A 26,230-nucleotide genomic window follows, 5' to 3' on the forward strand; every position below is an offset into this window, starting at 1 on the left:
TCAGGTTTTACATTCTACTGGAAATAAAACGGGACCTGATGAAATCGGGTTTTATATTCTACTGGGAATAAAACGGGACCTGATGAGATGGGGTTTTATATTCTACTGGGAATAAAACGGGACCTGATGAGATGGGGTTTTACATTCTACTGGGAATAAAACGGGACCTGATGAGATGGGGTTTTATATTCTACTGGGAATAAAACGGGACCTGATGAGATGGGGTTTTACATTCTACTGGGAATAAAACGGGACCTGATGAGATGGGGTTTTACATTCTACTGGGAATAAAACGGGACCTGATGAGATCGGGTTTTACATTCTACTGGGAATAAAACGGGACCTGATGAGATGGGGTTTTACATTCTACTGGGAATAAAACGGGACATGATGAGATCGGGTTTTACATTCTACTGGGAATAAAACGGGACCTGATGAGATCGGGTTTTACATTCTACTGGGAATAAAACGGGACCTGATGAGATCGGGTTTTACATTCTAATGGGAATAAAACGGGACCTGATGAGATCGGGTTTTACATTCTACTGGGAATAAAATGGGAAATGATGAGATCGGGTTTTACATTCTACTGGGAATAAAACGGGACCTGATGAGATGGGGTTTTACATTCTACTGGGAATAAAACGGGACCTGATGAGATGGGGTTTTACATTCTAATGGGAATAAAACGGGACATGATGAGATCGGGTTTTACATTCTACTGGGAATAAAACGGGACCTGATGAGATCGGGTTTTACATTTTACTGGGAATAAAACGGGACCTGATGAGATCGGGTTTTACATTCTACTGGGAATAAAACGGGACCTGATGAGATCGGGTTTTACATTCTACTGGGAATAAAACGGGACCTGATGAGATCGGGTTTTACATTCTACTGGGAAAAAAACGGGACCTGATGAGATGGGGTTTTACATTCTACTGGGAATAAAACGGGACCTGATGAGATGGGGTTTTACATTCTACTGGGAATAAAACGGGACCTGATGAGATGGGGTTTTACATCCTACTGGGAATAAAATGGGACCTGATGAGATGGGGTTTTACATTCTACTGGGAATAAAACGGGACCAGATGAAATCGGGTTTTACATTCTACTGGGAATAAAACGGGACCTGATGAGATCGGGTTTTACATTCTACTGGGAATAAAATGGGACCTGATGAGATGGGGTTTTACATTCTACTGGGAATAAAACGGGACCTGATGAGATGGGGTTTTAAATTCTACTGGGAATAAAACGGGACCTGATGAGATGGGGTTTTACCTTCTACTGGGAATAAAACGGGACCTGATGAGATGGGGTTTTACATTCTACTGGGAATAAAACGGGACCTGATGAGATGGGGTTTTACCTTCTACTGGGAATAAAACGGGACCTGATGAGATGGGGTTTTACATTCTACTGGGAATAAAACGGGACCTGATGAGATGGGGTTTTACATTCTACTGGGAATAAAACGGGACCTGATGAGATCGGGTTTTACATTCTACGGGGAATAAAACGGGACCTGATGAGATGGGGTTTTACATTCTACTGGGAAAAAAACGGGACCTGATGAAATCGGGTTTTACATTCTACTGGGAATAAAACGGGACCTGATGAGATCGGGTTTTACATTCTAATGGGAATAAAACGGGACCTGATGAGATGGGGTGTTACATTCTACTGGGAATAAAACGGGACCTGATCAGATGGGGTTTTATATTCTACTGGGAATAAAACGGGACCAGATGAAATCGGGTAACATTCTACTGGGAATAAAACGGGACCTGATGAGATGGGGTTTTATATTCTAATGGGAATAAAACGGGACCTGATGAGATGGGATTTTATATTCTACTGGGAATAAAACGGGACCTGATGAGATCTGGTTTTACATTCTAATGGGAATAAAACGGGACCTGATGAGATCGGGTTTTACATTCTACTGGGAATAAAACGGGACCTGATGAGATCGGGTTTTACATTCTACTGGGAATAAAACGGGACCTGATGAGATGGGGTTTTAAATTCTACTGGGAATAAAACGGGACCTGATGAGATCTGGTTTTACATTCTAATGGGAATAAAACGGGACCTGATGAGATCGGGTTTTACATTCTACTGGGAATAAAACGGGACATGATGAGATCGGGTTTTACATTCTACTGGGAATAAAACGGGACCTGATGAGATGGGGTTTTAAATTCTACTGGGAATAAAACGGGACATGATGAGATGGGGTTTTACATTCTACTGGGAATAAAACGGGACCTGATGAGATGGGGTTTTACATTCTACTGGGAATAAAACGGGACCTGATGGGATCGGGTTTTACATTCTACGGGGAATAAAACGGGACCTGATGAGATGGGGTTTTACATTCTACTGGGAATAAAACGGGACCTGATGAAATCGGGTTTTACATTCTACTGGGAATAAAACGGGACCTGATGAGATCGGGTTTTACATTTTACTGGGAATAAAACGGGACCTGATGAGATGGGGTTTTACATTCTACTGGGAATAAAACGGGACCTGATGAGATGGGGTTTTACATTCTACTGGGAATAAAATGGGAAATGATGAGATCGGGTTTTACATTCTACTGGGAATAAAACGGGACCTGATGAGATGGGGTTTTACATTCTACTGGGAATAAAACGGGACCTGATGAGATCGGGTTTTATATTCTACTGGGAATAAAACGGGACCTGATGAGATGGGGTTTTACATTCTACTGGTAATAAAACGGGACCTGATGAGATGGGGTTTTACATTCTACTGGGAATAAAACGGGACCTGATGAGATGGGGTTTTACATTGTAGTGGTAATAAAACGGGACCTGATGGGATCGGGTTTTACATTCTACTGGGAATAAAACGGGACCAGATGAAATCGGGTTTTACATTCTACTGGGAATAAAACGGGACCTGATGAGATGGGGTTTTAAATTCTACTGGGAATAAAACGGGACCTGATGAGATGGGGTTTTACATTCTACTGGGAATAAAACGGGACCTGAAGAGATGGGGTTTTACATTCTACTGGGAATAAAACGGGACCTGATGAGATCGGGTTTTATATTCTACTGGGAATAAAACGGGACCTGATGAGATCGGGTTTTACATTCTACTGGGAATAAAACGGGACCTGATGAGATCTGGTTTTATATTCTACTGGGAATAAAACGGGACCTGATGAGATCGGGTTTTACATTCTACTGGGAATAAAACGGGACCTGATGAGATCGGGTTTTAAATTCTACTGGGAATAAAACGGGACCTGATGAGATCGGGTTTTATATTCTACTGGGAATAAAACGGGACCTGATGAGATCGGGTTTTACATTCTACTGGGAATAAAACGGGACCTGATGAGATCGGGTTTTATATTCTACTGGGAATAAAACGGGACCTGATGAGATCGGGTTTTATATTCTACTGGGAATAAAACGGGACCTGATGAGATCGGGTTTTACATTCTACTGGGAATAAAACGGGACCTGATGAGATCGGGTTTTATATTCTAGTGGAATGGGGATTTTCTTTGAGAGGATTTTACTAAAGCGGAAGTGAAAACGTGTTTGATCTCATTGAACAACATTTGTTGTTTCTAATGTGACTTTTCAAAATATAATGACAGAAGTGAACGTACAACAAAGGTATCGTAGCAGAACTTGTGCCTATGAAGGAGATGCTGGAGAAAGTTGGAGCTCTTATAGGTGGGGTCTCCCCATGGCATGGCTGAACACACTGGACACACCTGGAGGAACAAGCACGCAGTTAGTTTACATACATTAGGACATCAAAATGCTAATCATTTCTAAGATGTGGTTTGATCTTCACTTCGGTCTGTACACATGCTGTCTATTTAAACTAAAAAATAGGGTTAGTCCTGATCAAGACTGGAAAAAAGTGCTCTATCCTTTAAATGTACTTTATTGGATCTCATTTAGAGGCAAAAACCCTTCATTTGAGTTGCTGCAGTTGCTCGTCAGACTTGTATGACAGGAGGACAACCTTCCTCTCCTGGAAATGTTTAAAGTGATAATACATTATTTTAACAGGGCAGCTTCAGTTGTCGGCTTGGAATAACATTGCCTGATAGGTCCTTTTCTGTCCATTGAGATGAGTACACCTCAGCAAACTTATTGATGCTCCCTTTATGTTTGTATCACTGCATCTCTTACATTGGTATTGCTGTTCACCAACACATCCACCAAAAGGGCAATGACGAGTTCTAAGTTCCTCTGAGTTCCGACATCAGTAAACAGATGAAATGCTCCCTAACCTTTTGTAGCATGGAGCACAAACAGGATTATAGATGCGGAGTTCCACAAGGATCTAGTCTCGGTTTGCTGCTGTTTTCTATGATGACTTTAGGGTCTATATTCACTAAGTATGAGAGTTCTTACCTTTACTGTGCAGATGACATGCAGATTTATTCCAGTGTCATGGTTTGGACTTTTTGTGCCTTTTTAGTTCCAAGTTTCCTGTTTTTCTTTTGTATTTTGTATTTTTCCTTGTTTATTTCCCTTTTGTCTTGTTTCCTGTTTATTAGATTCACCTGGACTGAATGAGTTAAGTCATTACACTGTCTTGTTCCGCTTCTGTCTGTATTTATAGCCCTTAGTTTCAGTTCTGTCTGCTGGTTCATTGTGTTTGCTGCATGTGTTATATCTGTAGTTACCTGTTTAGTCTCTGCCCTGTTTTCTGTGTAGTTTAGTTTAGTTTATTTTAAGGATTAAAAACCTGTTCCCACAACTTGTCTGCCTTCTGCCTCACTGCCCTGCATTTGGGCCCACACCTCTACCAGCTGACATTCCAGGGTGAGTCTGTTTTTCAGTCACTGAAGAATTAGGTTTAAACTTGGGCTTAAACTTTTCAAATCTAAATTAAAGGAACATTTAAATAATATTTGTAAAAATGTGAGTGTCTAATTGGTGCTGATTGTGTTTTCTGTCTTCTTAAAGTTAATCTCATGCTGAAAGTCTGATAATAGGTAGACTTAATCAGCTCGGGGGCTAAATGTATGTCTTGAACCACTAGATCCGTGGAAAGGTCGAGCCCTTTCCGCCAATCCCTATCTGGGCCAAAATTCTCATCATGGCTAAAGCCAGTGGTCTCTTCATTGCCGGAAGTTCTCTCAGAACTCAGCTGCTTGCATGTCAACTCAGAGGATGTGATCACATGACCTTTGAGTTGCTGCTCTTAACTGTCTCCATGCCTGTTTTAGGATGGAGTTTAAGATATTGTTAATTGGAACCTGGAATGGCACATCTCCATCATACTGGTTGGAGCTGCTGCACCAGGCAAAGCTGTATGTTCTTCTACAAGCGCCTTCTTGAGAATTCCAGTCCAGGAGTCTCCTCCTTCACATCAGAACTGCTCAGAAATTTCTTTCGTTTTTTGTCCTTGATTTAAACACAGGAGAGCTCGACACTTTTTCTTCTGTTGATTGTCTTTATTGTTTTATCATTGTACGAATGCAGTTGTAAATGAGCTACAGATACATAAACAGTCGGGTGTCATCTACAGATCAGCAATGTGAGAGAATGAAAAGTTTCTGGAGAGTTTGTTTCTCACCACTTTATTAGGATCATTCCTGTGATTTTCCATGCAGTGCTTCACCAGTTCCTGCTGGTCCAGGTTTCTGGCCCCACAGAACGGACACACAAATGTTGATCGGTTTGGAATATTGCTGCAAACAGAAGGACAAAACGTTCACATAAACACAATTACACACAGAGAATGTAATTACCCCTACAACACATTAAGATCAAGTCATTTTATTAAAAACTAAATAGTCTGTTGGTTTACAAGGCATTATGTCTTAGCTGCTCTCTGTGTCAAGACCAGTTTATCACGCATATGCTGGACACGATCATCATGCTTCTGTCAGTGGACAGTTAGCGTGTTGGAAAACATGCCAACCAGCTGGACACGATCAGTTTATCACACTTCTATCAGTGGACAGTTAGCGTGTTGGAAAACATGCCAACCAGCCGGACACAACCAGTTTATCACGCTTCTGTCTGTGGACAGTTAGCATGTTGGAAAACATGCCAACCAGCCGGACACGACCAGTTTATCACGCTTCTGTCAGTGGACAGTTAGCGTGTTGGAAAACATGCCAACCAGCCGGACACGACCAGTTTATCACGCTTCTGTCTGTGGACAGTTAGCATGTTGGAAAACATGCCAACCAGCCGGACACGACCAGTTTATCACGCTTCTGTCAGTGGACAGTTGGCGTGTTGGAAAACATGCCAACCAGCCGGACACGACCAGTTTATCACGCTTCTGTCTGTGGACAGTTAGCATGTTGGAAAACATGCCAACCAGCCGGACACGACCAGTTTATCACGCTTCTGTCAGGTGGACAGTTAGCATGTTGGAAAACATGCCAACCAGCCGGACACGACCAGTTTATCACGCTTCTGTCTGTGGACAGTTAGCATGTTGGAAAACATGCCAACCAGCCGGACACGACCAGTTTATCACGCTTCTGTCAGGTGGACAGTTAGCATGTTGGAAAACATGCCAACCAGCCGGACATGACCAGTTTATCACGCTTCTGTCAGGTGGACAGTTAGCGTGTTGGAAAACGTGCCAACCAGCCGGACACGACCAGTTTATCACGCTTCTGTCAGGTGGACAGTTAGCGTGTTGGAAAACGTGCCAACCAGCTGGACACGACCAGTTTATCACACTTCTGTCAGGTGGACAGTTAGCGTGTTGGAGAACATGGAGACCAGCCGGACACGACCAGTTTATCACGCTATTGTCAGTGGACAGTTAGCGTGTTGGAAAACATGCCAACCAGCCGGACACGACCAGTTTATCACGCTTCTGTCTGTGGACAGTTAGCATGTTGGAAAACATGCCAACCAGCCGGACACGACCAGTTTATCACGCTTCTGTCAGTGGACAGTTAGCGTGTTGGAAAACATGCCAACCAGCCGGACACGACCAGTTTATCACGCTTCTGTCTGTGGACAGTTAGCATGTTGGAAAACATGCCAACCAGCCGGACACGACCAGTTTATCACGCTTCTGTCAGTGGACAGTTGGCGTGTTGGAAAACATGCCAACCAGCCGGACACGACCAGTTTATCACGCTTCTGTCTGTGGACAGTTAGCATGTTGGAAAACATGCCAACCAGCCGGACACGACCAGTTTATCACGCTTCTGTCAGGTGGACAGTTAGCATGTTGGAAAACATGCCAACCAGCCGGACACGACCAGTTTATCACGCTTCTGTCTGTGGACAGTTAGCATGTTGGAAAACATGCCAACCAGCCGGACACGACCAGTTTATCACGCTTCTGTCAGGTGGACAGTTAGCATGTTGGAAAACATGGAGACCAGCTGGACATGACCAGTTTATAATGCTTCTGTCTGTGGACAGTTAGCATGTTGGAAAATGTGCCAACCAGCCGGACACGACCAGTTTATCACGCTTCTGTCAGGTGGACAGTTAGCATGTTCGAAAACATGGAGACCAGCTGGACACGACCAGTTTATCACGCTTCTGTCTGTGGACAGTTAGCGTGTTGGAGAACATGGAGACCAGCCGGACACGACCAGTTTATCACGCTTCTGTCAGGTGGACAGTTAGCGTGTTGGAAAACGTGCCAACCAGCCGGACACGACCAGTTTATCACGCTTCTGTCAGGTGGACAGTTAGCATGTTGGAAAACATGGAGACCAGCTGGACATGACCAGTTTATAATGCTTCTGTCTGTGGACAGTTAGCGTGTTGGAGAACATGGAGACCAGCCGGACACGACCAGTTTATCACGCTTCTGTCAGGTGGACAGTTAGCGTGTTGGAAAACGTGCCAACCAGCCGGACACGACCAGTTTATCACGCTTCTGTCAGGTGGACAGTTAGCATGTTGGAAAACATGGAGACCAGCTGGACATGACCAGTTTATAATGCTTCTGTCTGTGGACAGTTAGCGTGTTGGAGAACATGGAGACCAGCCGGACACGACCAGTTTATCACGCTTCTGTCTGTGGACAGTTAGCGTGTTGGAAAACATGCCAACCAGCCGGACACGACCAGTTTATCACGCTTCTGTCAGTGGACAGTTAGCGTATTGGAAAACATGCCAACCAGCCGGACACGACCAGTTTATCACGCTTCTGTCAGGTGGACAGTTAGCGTGTTGGAAAACGTGCCAACCAGCCGGACACGACCAGTTTATCACGCTTCTGTCAGGTGGACAGTTAGCGTGTTGGAAAACGTGCCAACCAGCTGGACACGACCAGTTTATCACACTTCTGTCAGGTGGACAGTTAGCGTGTTGGAGAACATGGAGACCAGCCGGACACGACCAGTTTATCACGCTATTGTCAGTGGACAGTTAGCGTGTTGGAAAACATGCCAACCAGCCGGACACGACCAGTTTATCACGCTTCTGTCAGGTGGACAGTTAGCGTGTTGGAGAACATGGAGACCAGCCGGACACGACCAGTTTATCACGCTATTGTCAGTGGACAGTTAGCGTGTTGGAAAACATGCCAACCAGCCGGACACGACCAGTTTATCACGCTTCTGTCAGTGGACAGTTAGCATGTTGGAAAACATGCCAACCAGCCGGACACGACCAGTTTATCACGCTTCTGTCAGGTGGACAGTTAGCGTGTTGGAAAACGTGCCAACCAGCCGGACACGACCAGTTTATCACGCTTCTGTCAGTGGACAGTTAGCGTGTTGGAAAACATGCCAACCAGCCGGACACGACCAGTTTATCACGCTTCTGTCAGTGGACAGTTAGCATGTTGGAAAACATGCCAACCAGCCGGACACGACCAGTTTATCACACTTCTATCAGTGGACAGTTAGCGTGTTGGAAAACATGTCAACCAGCCGGACACGACCAGTTTATCACGCTTCTGTCAGGTGGACAGTTAGCATGTTGGAAAACATGCCAACCAGCCGGACATGACCAGTTTATCACGCTTCTGTCAGTGGACAGTTAGCATGTTGGAAAACATGCCAACCAGCCGGACACAACCAGTTTATCACACTTCTATCAGTGGACAGTTAGCGTGTTGGAAAACATGCCAACCAGCCGGACACGACCAGTTTATCACGCTTCTGTCTGTGGACAGTTAGCGTGTTGGAAAACGTGCCAACCAGCCGGACACGACCAGTTTATCACGCTTCTGTCAGGTGGACAGTTAGCATGTTGGAAAACATGGAGACCAGCTGGACATGACCAGTTTATAATGCTTCTGTCTGTGGACAGTTAGCGTGTTGGAGAACATGGAGACCAGCCGGACACGACCAGTTTATCACGCTTCTGTCAGGTGGACAGTTAGCGTGTTGGAAAACGTGCCAACCAGCCGGACACGACCAGTTTATCACGCTTCTGTCAGTGGACATTTAGCGTGTTGGAAAACATGCCAACCAGCCGGACACGACCAGTTTATCACGCTTCTGTCAGTGGACAGTTAGCGTGTTGGAAAACATGTCAACCAGCTGGACACGACCAGTTTATCACGCTATTGTCAGTGGACAGTTAGCGTGTTGGAAAACGTGCCAACCAGCTGGACACGACCAGTTTATCACGCTTCTGTCAGGTGGACAGTTAGCGTGTTGGAAAACATGTCAACCAGCTGGACACGACCAGTTTATCACGCTATTGTCAGTGGACAGTTAGCGTGTTGGAAAACATGGAGACCAGATGGACATGACCAGTTTATAATGCTTCTGTCTGTGGACAGTTAGCGTGTTGGAGAACATGGAGACCAGCCGGACATGACCAGTTTATCACGCTTCTGTCAGGTGGACAGTTAGCGTGTTGGAAAACGTGCCAACCAGCCGGACACGACCAGTTTATCACGCTTCTGTCAGGTGGACAGTTAGCATGTTGGAAAACATGGAGACCAGCTGGACATGACCAGTTTATAATGCTTCTGTCTGTGGACAGTTAGCGTGTTGGAGAACATGGAGACCAGCCGGACACGACCAGTTTATCACGCTTCTGTCTGTGGACAGTTAGCGTGTTGGAAAACATGCCAACCAGCCGGACACGACCAGTTTATCACGCTTCTGTCAGTGGACAGTTAGCGTATTGGAAAACATGCCAACCAGCCGGACACGACCAGTTTATCACGCTTCTGTCAGGTGGACAGTTAGCGTGTTGGAAAACGTGCCAACCAGCCGGACACGACCAGTTTATCACGCTTCTGTCAGGTGGACAGTTAGCGTGTTGGAAAACGTGCCAACCAGCTGGACACGACCAGTTTATCACACTTCTGTCAGGTGGACAGTTAGCGTGTTGGAGAACATGGAGACCAGCCGGACACGACCAGTTTATCACGCTATTGTCAGTGGACAGTTAGCGTGTTGGAAAACATGCCAACCAGCCGGACACGACCAGTTTATCACGCTTCTGTCAGTGGACAGTTAGCATGTTGGAAAACATGCCAACCAGCCGGACACGACCAGTTTATCACGCTTCTGTCAGGTGGACAGTTAGCGTGTTGGAAAACGTGCCAACCAGCCGGACACGACCAGTTTATCACGCTTCTGTCAGTGGACAGTTAGCGTGTTGGAAAACATGCCAACCAGCCGGACACGACCAGTTTATCACGCTTCTGTCAGTGGACAGTTAGCATGTTGGAAAACATGCCAACCAGCCGGACACGACCAGTTTATCACACTTCTATCAGTGGACAGTTAGCGTGTTGGAAAACATGTCAACCAGCCGGACACGACCAGTTTATCACGCTTCTGTCAGGTGGACAGTTAGCATGTTGGAAAACATGCCAACCAGCCGGACATGACCAGTTTATCACGCTTCTGTCAGTGGACAGTTAGCATGTTGGAAAACATGCCAACCAGCCGGACACAACCAGTTTATCACACTTCTATCAGTGGACAGTTAGCGTGTTGGAAAACATGCCAACCAGCCGGACACGACCAGTTTATCACGCTTCTGTCTGTGGACAGTTAGCGTGTTGGAAAACGTGCCAACCAGCCGGACACGACCAGTTTATCACGCTTCTGTCAGGTGGACAGTTAGCATGTTGGAAAACATGGAGACCAGCTGGACATGACCAGTTTATAATGCTTCTGTCTGTGGACAGTTAGCGTGTTGGAGAACATGGAGACCAGCCGGACACGACCAGTTTATCACGCTTCTGTCAGGTGGACAGTTAGCGTGTTGGAAAACGTGCCAACCAGCCGGACACGACCAGTTTATCACGCTTCTGTCAGTGGACATTTAGCGTGTTGGAAAACATGCCAACCAGCCGGACACGACCAGTTTATCACGCTTCTGTCAGTGGACAGTTAGCGTGTTGGAAAACATGTCAACCAGCTGGACACGACCAGTTTATCACGCTATTGTCAGTGGACAGTTAGCGTGTTGGAAAACGTGCCAACCAGCTGGACACGACCAGTTTATCACGCTTCTGTCAGGTGGACAGTTAGCGTGTTGGAAAACATGTCAACCAGCTGGACACGACCAGTTTATCACGCTATTGTCAGTGGACAGTTAGCGTGTTGGAAAACATGGAGACCAGATGGACATGACCAGTTTATAATGCTTCTGTCTGTGGACAGTTAGCGTGTTGGAGAACATGGAGACCAGCCGGACACGACCAGTTTATCACGCTTCTGTCAGGTGGACAGTTAGCGTGTTGGAAAACGTGCCAACCAGCCGGACACGACCAGTTTATCACGCTTCTGTCAGGTGGACAGTTAGCATGTTGGAAAACATGGAGACCAGCTGGACATGACCAGTTTATAATGCTTCTGTCTGTGGACAGTTAGCGTGTTGGAGAACATGGAGACCAGCCGGACACGACCAGTTTATCACGCTTCTGTCTGTGGACAGTTAGCGTGTTGGAAAACATGCCAACCAGCCGGACACGACCAGTTTATCACGCTTCTGTCAGTGGACAGTTAGCGTATTGGAAAACATGCCAACCAGCCGGACACGACCAGTTTATCACGCTTCTGTCAGGTGGACAGTTAGCGTGTTGGAAAACGTGCCAACCAGCCGGACACGACCAGTTTATCACGCTTCTGTCAGGTGGACAGTTAGCGTGTTGGAAAACGTGCCAACCAGCTGGACACGACCAGTTTATCACACTTCTGTCAGGTGGACAGTTAGCGTGTTGGAGAACATGGAGACCAGCCGGACACGACCAGTTTATCACGCTATTGTCAGTGGACAGTTAGCGTGTTGGAAAACATGCCAACCAGCCGGACACGACCAGTTTATCACGCTTCTGTCAGTGGACAGTTAGCATGTTGGAAAACATGCCAACCAGCCGGACACGACCAGTTTATCACGCTTCTGTCAGGTGGACAGTTAGCGTGTTGGAAAACGTGCCAACCAGCCGGACACGACCAGTTTATCACGCTTCTGTCAGTGGACAGTTAGCGTGTTGGAAAACATGCCAACCAGCCGGACACGACCAGTTTATCACGCTTCTGTCAGTGGACAGTTAGCATGTTGGAAAACATGCCAACCAGCCGGACACGACCAGTTTATCACACTTCTATCAGTGGACAGTTAGCGTGTTGGAAAACATGTCAACCAGCCGGACACGACCAGTTTATCACGCTTCTGTCAGGTGGACAGTTAGCATGTTGGAAAACATGCCAACCAGCCGGACATGACCAGTTTATCACGCTTCTGTCAGTGGACAGTTAGCATGTTGGAAAACATGCCAACCAGCCGGACACAACCAGTTTATCACACTTCTATCAGTGGACAGTTAGCGTGTTGGAAAACATGCCAACCAGCCGGACACGACCAGTTTATCACGCTTCTGTCTGTGGACAGTTAGCGTGTTGGAAAACGTGCCAACCAGCCGGACACGACCAGTTTATCACGCTTCTGTCAGGTGGACAGTTAGCATGTTGGAAAACATGGAGACCAGCTGGACATGACCAGTTTATAATGCTTCTGTCAGTGGACAGTTAGCGTGTTGGAAAACGTGCCAACCAGCCGGACACGACCAGTTTATCACGCTTCTGTCAGTGGACATTTAGCGTGTTGGAAAACATGCCAACCAGCCGGACACGACCAGTTTATCACGCTTCTGTCAGTGGACAGTTAGCGTGTTGGAAAACATGTCAACCAGCTGGACACGACCAGTTTATCACGCTATTGTCAGTGGACAGTTAGCGTGTTGGAAAACGTGCCAACCAGCTGGACACGACCAGTTTATCACGCTTCTGTCAGGCGGACAGTTAGCGTGTTGGAGAACATGGAGACCAGCCGGACACGACCAGTTTATCACGCTTCTGTCAGGTGGACAGTTAGCGTGTTGGAAAACATGCCAACCAGCCGGACACGACCAGTTTATCACGCTTCTGTCAGTGGACATTTAGCGTGTTGGAAAACATGCCAACCAGCCGGACACGACCAGTTTATCACGCTTCTGTCAGTGGACAGTTAGCGTGTTGGAAAACGTGCCAACCAGCTGGACACGACCAGTTTATCACGCTTCTGTCAGGTGGACAGTTAGCGTGTTGGAAAACATGTCAACCAGCTGGACACGACCAGTTTATCACGCTATTGTCAGTGGACAGTTAGCGTGTTGGAAAACGTGCCAACCAGCCGGACACGACCAGTTTATCACGCTTCTGTCAGGTGGACAGTTAGCATGTTGGAAAACATGGAGACCAGCTGGACATGACCAGTTTATAATGCTTCTGTCTGTGGACAGTTAGCGTGTTGGAGAACATGGAGACCAGCCGGACACGACCAGTTTATCACGCTTCTGTCAGGTGGACAGTTAGCGTGTTGGAAAACGTGCCAACCAGCCGGACACGACCAGTTTATCACGCTTCTGTCAGTGGACAGTTAGCGTGTTGGAAAACATGCCAACCAGCCGGACACGACCAGTTTATCACGCTTCTGTCAGTGGACAGTTAGCGTGTTGGAAAACGTGCCAACCAGCTGGACACGACCAGTTTATCACGCTTCTGTCAGGTGGACAGTTAGCGTGTTGGAAAACATGTCAACCAGCTGGACACGACCAGTTTATCACGCTATTGTCAGTGGACAGTTAGCGTGTTGGAAAACATGCCAACCAGCCGGACGCGACGAGTTTATCACGCTTCTGTCAGTGGACAGTTAGCGTGTTGGAAAACATGCCAACCAGCCGGACGCGACGAGTTTATCACGCTTCTGTCAGTGGACAGTTAGCGTGTTGGAAAACATGCCAACCAGCCGGACACGACCAGTTTATCACGCTTCTGTCAGTGGACAGTTAGCGTGTTGGAAAACGTGCCAACCAGCTGGACACGACCAGTTTATCACGCTTCTGTCAGGTGGACAGTTAGCGTGTTGGAAAACATGCCAACCAGCCGGACACGGCCAGTTTATCACGCTTCTGTCAGTGGACAGTTAGCGTGTTGGAAAACATGCCAACCAGCCGGACACGACCAGTTTATCACGCTTCTGTCAGTGGACAGTTAGCGTGTTGGAAAACGTGCCAACCAGCCGGACACGACCAGTTTATCACGCTTCTGTCAGTGGACAGTTAGCGTGTTGGAAAACGTGCCAACCAGCCGGACACGACCAGTTTATCACGCTTCTGTCAGTGGACAGTTAGCGTGTTGGAAAACATGCCAACCAGCCGGACACGACCAGTTTATCACGCTTCTGTCAGGTGGACAGTTAGCGTGTTGGAAAACATGCCAACCAGCCGGACACGACCAGTTTATCACGCTTCTGTCTGTGGACAGTTAGCATGTTGGAAAACATGCCAACCAGCCGGACACGACCAGTTTATCACGCTTCTGTCAGTGGACAGTTAGCATGTTGGAAAACATGCCAACCAGCCGGACACGACCAGTTTATCACGCTTCTGTCAGTGGACAGTTAGCATGTTGGAAAACATGCCAACCAGCCGGACACAACCAGTTTATCACACTTCTATCAGTGGACAGTTAGCGTGTTGGAAAACATGTCAACCAGCCGGACACGACCAGTTTATCACGCTTCTGTCAGTGGACAGTTAGCATGTTGGAAAACATGTCAACCAGCTGGACACGACCAGTTTATCACGCTTCTGCCAGTGGACAAATAACATCAGACAAACTTTCAGCACTTTTGTTTTTCCAGAGAAGTGAAGATGGAAACAGTCTTTCTCCACTACCAAGCAGGCACAGTTTTTCTCCTGCTTTCTTTGTCAGTCCTTTTCTTTCTTTGGACTATCTTAAAAAGCTAATGTGCCATCACTGCAGGATTTTCAGTTGTATCTTGCTTTAAAATTAAAAATTTCTTTTGTAGGTTTTGTTTAGATTAACATGTTTTCTGAGATGTTAAATTTAAGAAAACATGAAGACAATCCACTCAATGAAATGGTTTCAGCCAAGCTAAAAGCCACAAAGTGTGAAGCTAATCCATAATCCAGGGACATAGAAGTTTGTAAAAATAAAATAAACTAGAAAAGCATTCTGAGAACGCAAGCCTCCACCTTTAAAAAGTTCCTGAATTCAAATGGTCATTTGGATCACATCAAATTTAAATCAGTTCTTTTGTTTTACATTTCCAACAACTGTTTGAGTTATCTTGAACACAAACAGATAAATGCCAGTAAAAACATGACCTCCTTGAAACACAAACAACTGTGAATTCTAGCAGTTATGATGCAAAATGTGAAAAATTCTACACTTCATCTCCTGTTCTATCTTCATTCATTCATCATCCTAACCACTTATTCCGATGAGGGGTGGTGGGGAAGCTGGAGCCTATCCCAGCAGTCTTTGGGCGACAGGCAGGGAACACCCTGGACAGCTCACCCGTCCATCACAGGGCCTGTTCTAATATCCTAAAACTTGTGATAACACTTATAATAACTGTATAAACATTAAGAACACACCAGTGATATCTAATAGCAGTAGCAATGCGGAAAAAATGTGAAAAACACTAAAATTCCTTTGGTCACATCTTAATAACTAATAACTTCTAAATAAACATAAAACATAAAAAGTCAACATGAAAACATCTGTGGTCAAACCTGCAAAACTAGAAACTTCTAAATAAAATATAAAACAACACCAGATGTGTTCACATCTTAATACATGTTATAAGTAATCATTTCTAAAGAAACATTTATATTAAAAATAAAACACACACTAGAACACCTGTGGCCATACCTTGATAAGTCATCATTTCTAAATAAACAAAAAGAACTCACCAGCAATATCTATGTGTAGCAGTAGTGATGAGAAATATGAAGTACAGAACACTAACAACCTGTTGCAAAATCCTAATAGTAAACGGCAGTAGAACTTACACCACTCAGTTGGTACGCACAACGGCGTCAACACTGCGAAATATCTCAGGAACCACACAAGAAACCTTCATGAGGAAAATTGCTGTCACAAGCACACTCTTTGGGTGATCTATCGTGAGCTAGGGACAATTCTAGCCTTTCAAGAAGGTTTTCTATCCAGCCGCCAAGTGTAGCGCTTTTTCTGGAAACTTCGTATGTGAATTCCACTGCACTACGTTTATTATTTATTACATTTTGTGATTAAAAACGTGTAAATTATGTTAGTGGGCCTCCATATTGAGGCCGATTTCAATATGGAATGCAATTTTATGTGGCTGTAAACAGCGATGACTTCCTGTCTGTCTGTCGACCAATAAGATGGCCAGATTTCTTCTTCTTTTGTTTTTATAACAGTGACATCCAATCCCATCAGCGTGAGTTGAAATAGTTATCTTCCAGTATAGAAAAAAGAGTAATAAAGTAAAAAAATAGTAAATCCTGGATCCAAACAGTTATCCGGATCACCACCAAAATTAAATCAGTTCTTCCTTTTCACATTTCCAACAGCTCCTGGAAATTTCATAAAAGTCCGTCCATAACTTTTTCCGTCATCTTGAATACAGATTACCGCCAGATAAAACATAAGGGCTTTGGCGGAGGTAATAAACAAGCCCCAATACGGGCAATGCCTTGGATCGTGCTCTAACAACGCCCATCAAAACGTGCATCAGAAGCACATTAAGTCGGCACATAAACATAAAAGATGTCCTTACCAGCTGCCTCTTCAATAATCTTTTGGGTACCCGTTGCAGGGTCACACTTCCCAGCCACGATGAAACCTGATCCATCAGAACCAGCGCTCCAGGCGCAGCCAACAGCACTGGTTCCGCCACGAACTGCCATTCCCAGCAACTCAGCGCGACATCTTCAAAACATTCCTGGACCCAAACGGTGATCACCACTGAAATTAAATCTGTTCTTCATTTTCACATTTCCGACTCCTGAAAATTTCATGAAAGTCCGTCCAGAACTATTTGAGTTATCTTGAACCCAAGCAGATAAACGGCGGGTAAACCATAACCTCCTTGGCGGAGGCAATAACAAAGACTCTGGAGAACAGACCCACAATAAACATGATGTCGCACAAATTATTCAATAAATATCTTCTTTCAATTCATCAATATCAGAGCAACATATATCATCCATCTTCTTCCAGACGCAGGCCGGTTACATCCCTTCCTGTTACGTGTCGCCTCTACTCTGGTTATCAAACTAAATATTCATCGACTCTTCTCTTCAGTCAGCGACACCTGAATGTCGCCTCAGTGAAACTGCTTTTCTTTGCTCCTTTCTCCGCATTTGTCATTGTAAACATTCATTAATGTTCATCAGCTGCTCATTTGCATATAAATTACTATTCATGAGTTGCTTTGCCTCGTTAAGGATTGGAATGTGGGCGTGTCGAGGACGGGACAGGAGGCGGAGCCTCGCAGCAAACGTTGAGGTGCAGGTGGGATTTTTAAAGGCCACGATGTGCATGGTTTTATTAATCTGGATTCTTTTTGCCGTATGAACACTTCCAGCGTAGACGTTTAGTAGAGATCCAACAGAACGTTTTATTTACAGTGGCTTGCAAAAGTATTCCTGCCTCTTAAACTTTTCCACATTTCGATACATTACACGCTACAAACATAAATATTTTTGATTGGAATTTGATGTGAAAGACCAACATAAAGTGTCTCACAATTGTGTAATACAATGAAAATTACACACACATCTTTTGTTACAAATAAAAAAACTGAAAACTGCAATGTGCAAAAGTTTTCAGCCCCCCTGACTCAACACTTTTAAGTCTTTTAGGGTGCATCTCCACCAGCTTTGCACACAGACTGACATATTTTCCCATTCTTCTTTCCAAAACAGCTCAAGCTCAGTCAGATTAGATGGAGAGCAATGCAATGCAATTTTATTTATAAAGCACTTTAAAACATCAGCGTTGAACAAAGTGCCATATTGTGGGGGTTAAAACTAAAAACAGAGTGAATAACATACGAGACAATCAAAATGTAAAATACAGCTAAAAGTAAAATAATTACAATCAACTAAAAGACAATTCAATTATATCAGATAAAAAAGTCAAGTTATTGTGTGGAAAGCCAGCTTAAACAAACGGGTCTTCAGTACAGATTTAACAGCAGATACACTGGAGGCCTGACTAACGTGGAAAGGAAGCTCATTCCACAGTTTAGGTGCAAAGGCCCAGTCCCCTCTGAGCTTCCGTTTCCTCCTCGGTACTGATGGAAGTAGCTGGTCAGCTGACCTGAGAGACCAGAGGGTGTGTAGGGATGGAGGAGCTCAGAGAGGTACCGCGGGGCAGCACCATTCAGACATTTAAAAACAGATAAAAGCATCTTAGAACGGATCTGATGTATGTTTAAAACCGTTCCGTCGTAGTCCCGCTTTACGTTTTAAACCGTTCCGTCGTAGTCCCGCTGTATGTTTTAATCCGTTCCGTCGTAGTCCCGCTGTATGTTTTAAACCGTTCCGTCGTAGTCCCGCTTTACGTTTTAAACCGTTCCGTCGTAGTCCCGCTTTACGTTTTAAACCGTTCCGTCGTAGTCCCGCTTTACGTTTTAAACCGTTCCGTCGTAGTCCCGCTTTACGTTTTAAACCGTTCTGTCATAGTCCCGCTTTACGTTTTAAACCGTTCCGTCGTCGTCCCGCTTTACGTTTTAAACCGTTCCGTCGTAGTCCCACTTTACGTTTTAAACCGTTCCGTCGTAGTCCCGCTTTACGTTTTAAACTGTCCCGTCGTCGTACAGCTTTACGTTTTAAACCGTTCCGTTGTAGTCCCGCTTTACGTTTTAAACCGTTCCGTCGTAGTCCCGCTTTACGTTTTAAACCGTCCCGTCGTCGTACCGCTTTACGTTTTAAACCGTTCCGTTGTAGTCCCGCTTTACGTTTTAAACCATTCCGTCGTAGTCCCGCTGTATGTTTTAAACCGTTCCGTCGTAGTCCCGCTTTACGTTTTAAACCGTTCCGTCGTACGCCCGCTTTACGTTTTAAACCGTTCCGTCGTAGTCCCGCTTTACGTTTTAAACCATTCCGTCGTAGTCCCGCTGTATGTTTTAAACCGTTCCGTCGTAGTCCCGCTTTACGTTTTAAACCGTTCCGTCGTAGTCCCGCTTTACGTTTTAAACCGTTCCGTCGTAGTCCCGCTTTACGTTTTAAACCGTTCCGTCGTAGTCCCGCTTTACGTTTTAATCCGTTCCGTCGTAGTTCCGCTTTACGTTTTAAACCGTTCCGTCGTAGTCCCGCTTTACGTTTTAAACCGTTCCGTCGTAGTCCCGCTTTACGTTTTAAACCGTTCCGTCGTAGTCCCGCTTTACGTTTTAAACCGTTCCGTCGTAGTCCCGCTTTACGTTTTAAACCGTTCCGTCGTAGGCCCGCTTTATGTTTTAAACCGTTCCGTCGTAGTCCCGCTTTACGTTTTAAACCATTCCGTCGTAGTCCCGCTTTACGTTTCAAACCGTTCCGTCGTAGTCCCGCTTTACGTTTTAAACCGTTCCGTCGTAGTCCCGCTTTACGTTTTCAACCATTCCGTAGTAGTCCCGCTTTACGTTTTAAACCGTTCCGTCGTAGTCCCGCTGTATCTTTTAAACCGTTCCGTCGTAGTCCCGCTTTACGTTTTAAACCGGTCCGTCGTATTCCCACTTTATCTTTTAAACCGTTCCGTCGTAGTACCGCTTTACGTTTTAAACCGTTCCGTCGTAGTCCCGCTTTACGTTTTAAACCGTTCCGTCGTAGTCCCGCTTTACGTTTTAAACCAGTCCGTCGTATTCCCACTTTATCTTTTAAACCGTTCCGTCGTAGTACCGCTTTACGTTTTAAACCATTCCGTCGTAGTCCCGCTTTATGTTTTAAACCGGTCCGTCGTAGTCCCGATTTACGTTTTAAACCGTTCCGTTGTAGTCCCGGTGTATGTTTTAAACCGTTCCGTCGTAGTCCCGCTTTACGTTTTAAACCGTTCCGTCGTAGTCCCGCTTTAAGTTTTAAACCGCTCCGTCGTAGTCCCGCTTTACGTTTTAAACCATTCCGTCGTAGGCCCGCTTTACGTTTTAAACCGTTCTGTCGTAGTCCCGCTTTACGTTTTAAACCGTTCCGTCGTAGTCCCGCTTTACGTTTTAAACCATTCCATCGTAGTCCCGCTGTATGTTTTAAACCGTTCCGTCGTAGTCCCGCTTTACGTTTTAAACCGTTCCGTCGTAGTCCCGCTTTACGTTTTAAACCGTTCCGTCGTAGTCCCGCTTTACGTTTTAAACCGGTCCGTCGTATTCCCACTTTATCTTTTAAACCGTTCCGTCGTAGTACCGCTTTACGTTTTAAACCATTCCGTCGTAGTCCCGCTTTATGTTTTAAACCGGTCCGTCGTAGTCCCGCTTTACGTTTTAAACCGTTCCGTTGTAGTCCCGCTGTATGTTTTAAAACGTTCCGTCGTAGTCCCGCTTTACGTTTTAAACCGTTCCGTCGTAGTCCCGCTTTAAGTTTTAAACCGTTCCGTCGTAGTCCCGCTTTACATTTTAAACCGTTCTGTCGTAGTCCCGTTTTACGTTTTAAACCGTTCCGTCGTAGTCCCGCTTTACGTTTTAAACCGTTCCGTCGTAGTCCCGCTTTACGTTTTAAACAATTCCGTCGTAGTCCCGCTGTATGTTTTAAACCGTTCCGTCGTAGTCCCGCTTTACGTTTTAAACCGTTCCGTCGTAGTCCCGCTTTACGTTTTAAACCGTTCCGTCGTAGTCCCGCTGTATGTTTTAAACCGTTCCGTCGTAGTCCCGCTTTACGTTTTAAACCGTTCCGTCGTAGTCCCGCTTTACGTTTTAAACCGTTCCGTTGTAGTCCCGCTGTATGTTTTAAACCGTTCCGTCGTAGTCCCGCTTTACGTTTTAAACCGTTCCGTTGTAGTCCCGCTTTACGTTTTAAACCGTTCCGTCGTAGTCCCACTTTATGTTTTAAACCGTTCCGTCGTAGTCCAACGTTACGTTTTAAACCATTCCGTCGTAGTCCCGCTTTACGTTTTAAACCGTTCCTTCGTAGTCCTGCTTTATGTTTTAAACCGTTCTGTAGTAGTCCCGCGTTACGTTTTAAACCGTTCCGTCGTAGTCCCGCTTTACGTTTTAAACCGTTCCGTCGTAGTCCCGCTTTACGTTTAAACCGTTCCGTCGTAGTCCCGCTTTACGTTTTACACCGGTCCGTCGTAGCCCCGCTTTACCTTTAAAACCATTCCGTCGTAGTCCAACGTTACGTTTTAATCCGTTCCGTCGTAGTCCCGCTTTACGTTTTAAACCGTTCCTTCGTAGTCCCGCTTTACGTTTTAAACCGTTCCGTCGTAGTCCCGCTTTACGTTTTAAACCGTTCCGTCGTAGTCCCGCTGTATGTTTTAAACCGTTCCGTCGTAGTACCGCTTTACGTTTTAAACCGTTCCGTCGTAGTCCCGCTTTACGTTTTAAACCGTTCCGTCGTAGTTCCGCTTTACGTTTTAAACCAGTCCGTCGTATTCCCACTTTATCTTTTAAACCGTTCCGTCGTAGTGCCGCTTTACGTTTTAAACCATTCCGTCGTAGTCCCGCTTTATGTTTTAAACCGTTCCGTCGTAGTCCCGCTTTACGTTTTAAACCGTTCCGTCGTAGTCCCGCTTTACGTTTTAAACCGTTCCGTCGTAGTCCCGCTTTACGTTTTAAACCGTTCCGTCAAAGTCCAACGTTACGTTTTAATCCGTTCCGTCGTAGTCCCGCTTTACGTTTTAAACCGTTCCTTCGTAGTCCTGCTTTACGTTTTAAACCGTTCTGTAGTAGTCCCGCTTTACGTTTTACACCGGTCCGTCGTAGCCCCGCTTTACCTTTAAAACCATTCCGTCGTAGTCCAACGTTACATTTTAATCCGTTCCGTCGTAGTCCCGCTTTACGTTTTAAACCGTTCCTTCGTAGCCCCACTTTACCTTTAAAACCGTTCCGTCGTAGTCCCGCTTTACGTTTTAAACCGTTCCGTCGTAGTCCCGCTTTACGTTTTAAACCGTTCCGTTGTAGTCCCGCTTTACGTTTTAAACCGTTCCGTCGTAGTCCCGCTTTACGTTTTAAACCGTTCCGTCGTAGTCCCGCTTTAAGTTTTAAACCGTTCCGTCGTAGTCCCGCTTTACGTTTTAAACCGTTCCGTCGTAGGCCCGCTTTACGTTTTAAACCGTTCTGTCGTAGTCCCGCTTTACGTTTTAAACCGTTCCGTCGTAGTCCCGCTTTACGTTTTAAACCATTCCATCGTAGTCCCGCTGTATGTTTTAAACCGTTCCGTCGTAGTCCCGCTTTACGTTTTAAACCGTTCCGTCGTAGTCCCGCTTTACGTTTTAAACCGTTCCGTCGTAGTCCCGCTTTACGTTTTAAACCGGTCCGTCGTATTCCCACTTTATCTTTTAAACCGTTCCGTCGTAGTACCGCTTTACGTTTTAAACCATTCCGTCGTAGTCCCGCTTTATGTTTTAAACCGGTCCGTCGTAGTCCCGCTTTACGTTTTAAACCGTTCCGTTGTAGTCCCGCTGTATGTTTTAAAATGTTCCGTCGTAGTCCCGCTTTACGTTTTAAACCGTTCCGTCGTAGTCCCGCTTTAAGTTTTAAACCGTTCCGTCGTAGTCCCGCTTTACATTTTAAACCGTTCTGTCGTAGTCCCGTTTTACGTTTTAAACCGTTCCGTCGTAGTCCCGCTTTACGTTTTAAACCGTTCCGTCGTAGTCCCGCTTTACGTTTTAAACAATTCCGTCGTAGTCCCGCTGTATGTTTTAAACCGTTCCGTCGTAGTCCCGCTTTACGTTTTAAACCGTTCCGTCGTAGTCCCGCTTTACGTTTTAAACCGTTCCGTCGTAGTCCCGCTGTATGTTTTAAACCGTTCCGTCGTAGTCCCGCTTTACGTTTTAAACCGTTCCGTCGTAGTCCCGCTTTACGTTTTAAACCGTTCCGTTGTAGTCCCGCTGTATGTTTTAAACCGTTCCGTCGTAGTCCCGCTTTACGTTTTAAACCGTTCCGTTGTAGTCCCGCTTTACGTTTTAAACCGTTCCGTCGTAGTCCCACTTTATGTTTTAAACCGTTCCGTCGTAGTCCAACGTTACGTTTTAAACCATTCCGTCGTAGTCCCGCTTTACGTTTTAAACCGTTCCTTCGTAGTCCTGCTTTATGTTTTAAACCGTTCTGTAGTAGTCCCGCGTTACGTTTTAAACCGTTCCGTCGTAGTCCCGCTTTACGTTTTAAACCGTTCCGTCGTAGTCCCGCTTTACGTTTAAACCGTTCCGTCGTAGTCCCGCTTTACGTTTTACACCGGTCCGTCGTAGCCCCGCTTTACCTTTAAAACCATTCCGTCGTAGTCCAACGTTACGTTTTAATCCGTTCCGTCGTAGTCCCGCTTTACGTTTTAAACCGTTCCTTCGTAGTCCCGCTTTACGTTTTAAACCGTTCCGTCGTAGTCCCGCTTTACGTTTTAAACCGTTCCGTCGTAGTCCCGCTGTATGTTTTAAACCGTTCCGTCGTAGTACCGCTTTACGTTTTAAACCGTTCCGTCGTAGTCCCGCTTTACGTTTTAAACCGTTCCGTCGTAGTTCCGCTTTACGTTTTAAACCAGTCCGTCGTATTCCCACTTTATCTTTTAAACCGTTCCGTCGTAGTGCCGCTTTACGTTTTAAACCATTCCGTCGTAGTCCCGCTTTATGTTTTAAACCGTTCCGTCGTAGTCCCGCTTTACGTTTTAAACCGTTCCGTCGTAGTCCCGCTTTACGTTTTAAACCGTTCCGTCGTAGTCCCGCTTTACGTTTTAAACCGTTCCGTCAAAGTCCAACGTTACGTTTTAATCCGTTCCGTCGTAGTCCCGCTTTACGTTTTAAACCGTTCCTTCGTAGTCCTGCTTTACGTTTTAAACCGTTCTGTAGTAGTCCCGCTTTACGTTTTACACCGGTCCGTCGTAGCCCCGCTTTACCTTTAAAACCATTCCGTCGTAGTCCAACGTTACATTTTAATCCGTTCCGTCGTAGTCCCGCTTTACGTTTTAAACCGTTCCTTCGTAGCCCCACTTTACCTTTAAAACCGTTCCGTCGTAGTCCCGCTTTACGTTTTAAACCGTTCCGTCGTAGTCCCGCTTTACGTTTTAAACCGTTCCGTTGTAGTCCCGCTTTACGTTTTAAACCGTTCCGTCGTAGTCCCGCTTTACGTTTTAAACCGTTCCGTCGTAGTCCCGCTTTACGTTTTAAACCGTTCCGTCGTAGTCCCGCGTTACGTTTTAAACCGTTACGTCGTAGTCCCGCTTTACGTTTTAAACCGTTCCGTCGTAGTCCCGCTTTACATTTCAAACCGTTCCATCGTAGTCCCGCTGTATGTTTTAAACCGTTCCGTCGTAGTCCCGCTTTACGTTTCAAACCGTTCCGTCGTAGTCCCGCTTTACGTTTTAAACCGTTCCGTCGTAGTCCCGCTGTATGTTTTAAACTGTTCCGTCGTAGTCCCGCTTTACGTTTTAAACCGTTCCGTCGTAGTCCCGCTTTACGTTTTAAACCGTTCCGTCGTAGTCCCGCTTTACGTTTTAAACCGTTCCGTCGTAGTCCCGCTTTACGTTTTAAACCGTTCCGTCGTAGTCCAACGTTATGTTTTAATCCGTTCCGTCGTAGTCCCGCTTTACGTTTTAAACCGTTCTGTAGTAGTCCCGCTTTACGTTTTAAACCGGTCCGTCGTAGCCCCGCTTTACCTTTAAAACCGTTCCGTTGTAGTACCGCTTTACGTTTTAAACCTTTCCGTCGTAGTCCCGCTTTACGTTTTAAACCGTTCCTTCGTACGCCCGCTTTACGTTTTAAACCGTTCCGTAATAGTCCCGCTTTACGTTTTAAACCGTTCCATCGTAGTCCCGCTTTACGTTTTAAACCGTTCCGTCGTAGTCCCGCTGTATGTTTTAAACCGTTCCGTCGTAGTCCCGCTTTACGTTTCAAACCGTTCCGTCGTAGTCACGCTTTACATTTTAAACCGTTCCGTCGTAGTCCCGCTGTATGTTTTAAACCGTTCCGTCGTAGTCCCGCTTTACGTTTTAAACCGTTCCGTCGTAGTCCCGCTTTACGTTTTAAACCGTTCCGTCGTAGTCCCGCTTTACGTTTTAAACCGTTCCGTCGTAGTCCCGCTTTACGTTATAAACCGTTCCGTTGTAGTCCAACGTTACGTTTTAATCCGTTCCGTCGTAGTTCCGCTTTACGTTTTACACCGTTCTGTAGTAGTCCCGCTTTACGTTTTAAACCGGTCCGTCGTAGCCCCGCTTTACCTTTAAAACCGTTCCGTTGTAGTACCGCTTTACGTTTTAAACCGTTCCGTCGTAGTCCCGCTTTACGTTTTAAACCGTTCCGTCGTAGTCCCGCTTTACGTTTTAAACCGTTCCGTCAAAGTCCAACGTTACGTTTTAATCCGTTCCGTCGTAGTCCCGCTTTACGTTTTAAACCGTTCCGTCGTAGTCCCGCTTTACGTTATAAACCGTTCCGTTGTAGTCCAACGTTACGTTTTAATCCGTTCCGTCGTAGTTCCGCTTTACGTTTTACACCGTTCTGTAGTAGTCCCGCTTTACGTTTTAAACCGGTCCGTCGTAGCCCCGCTTTACCTTTAAAACCGTTCCGTTGTAGTACCGCTTTACGTTTTAAACCGTTCCGTCGTAGTCCCGCTTTACGTTTTAAACCGTTCCGTCGTAGTCCCGCGTTACGTTTTAAACCGTTACGTCGTAGTCCCGCTTTACGTTTTAAACCGTTCCGTCGTAGTCCCGCTTTACATTTCAAACCGTTCCATCGTAGTCCCGCTGTATGTTTTAAACCGTTCCGTCGTAGTCCCGCTTTACGTTTCAAACCGTTCCGTCGTAGTCCCGCTTTACGTTTTAAACCGTTCCGTCGTAGTCCCGCTGTATGTTTTAA

The 26,230-nt window shown here is 45.7% G+C and overlaps 1 protein-coding gene across 1 annotated transcript in view; it reads right to left on the reverse strand.

The window, feature by feature from the left end:
• Positions 1-26,230, reverse strand: part of rnf166 (ring finger protein 166) — a 312,897-nt gene that overhangs the window by 31,535 nt on the left and 255,132 nt on the right. The window contains exons 4-5 of the mRNA XM_079249164.1: positions 5,593-5,707; positions 3,662-3,769 (exon numbers count right to left, since the gene is read on the reverse strand). Of these exons, the coding sequence (XP_079105290.1) occupies positions 3,662-3,769; positions 5,593-5,707 (223 nt within the window). The remainder of the gene's footprint in view (positions 1-3,661; positions 3,770-5,592; positions 5,708-26,230) is intronic.

Source organism: Telmatherina bonti (assembly GCF_933228915.1).
Source record: "Telmatherina bonti genome assembly, chromosome: 11".
NCBI lineage: Eukaryota > Metazoa > Chordata > Actinopteri > Atheriniformes > Telmatherinidae > Telmatherina > Telmatherina bonti.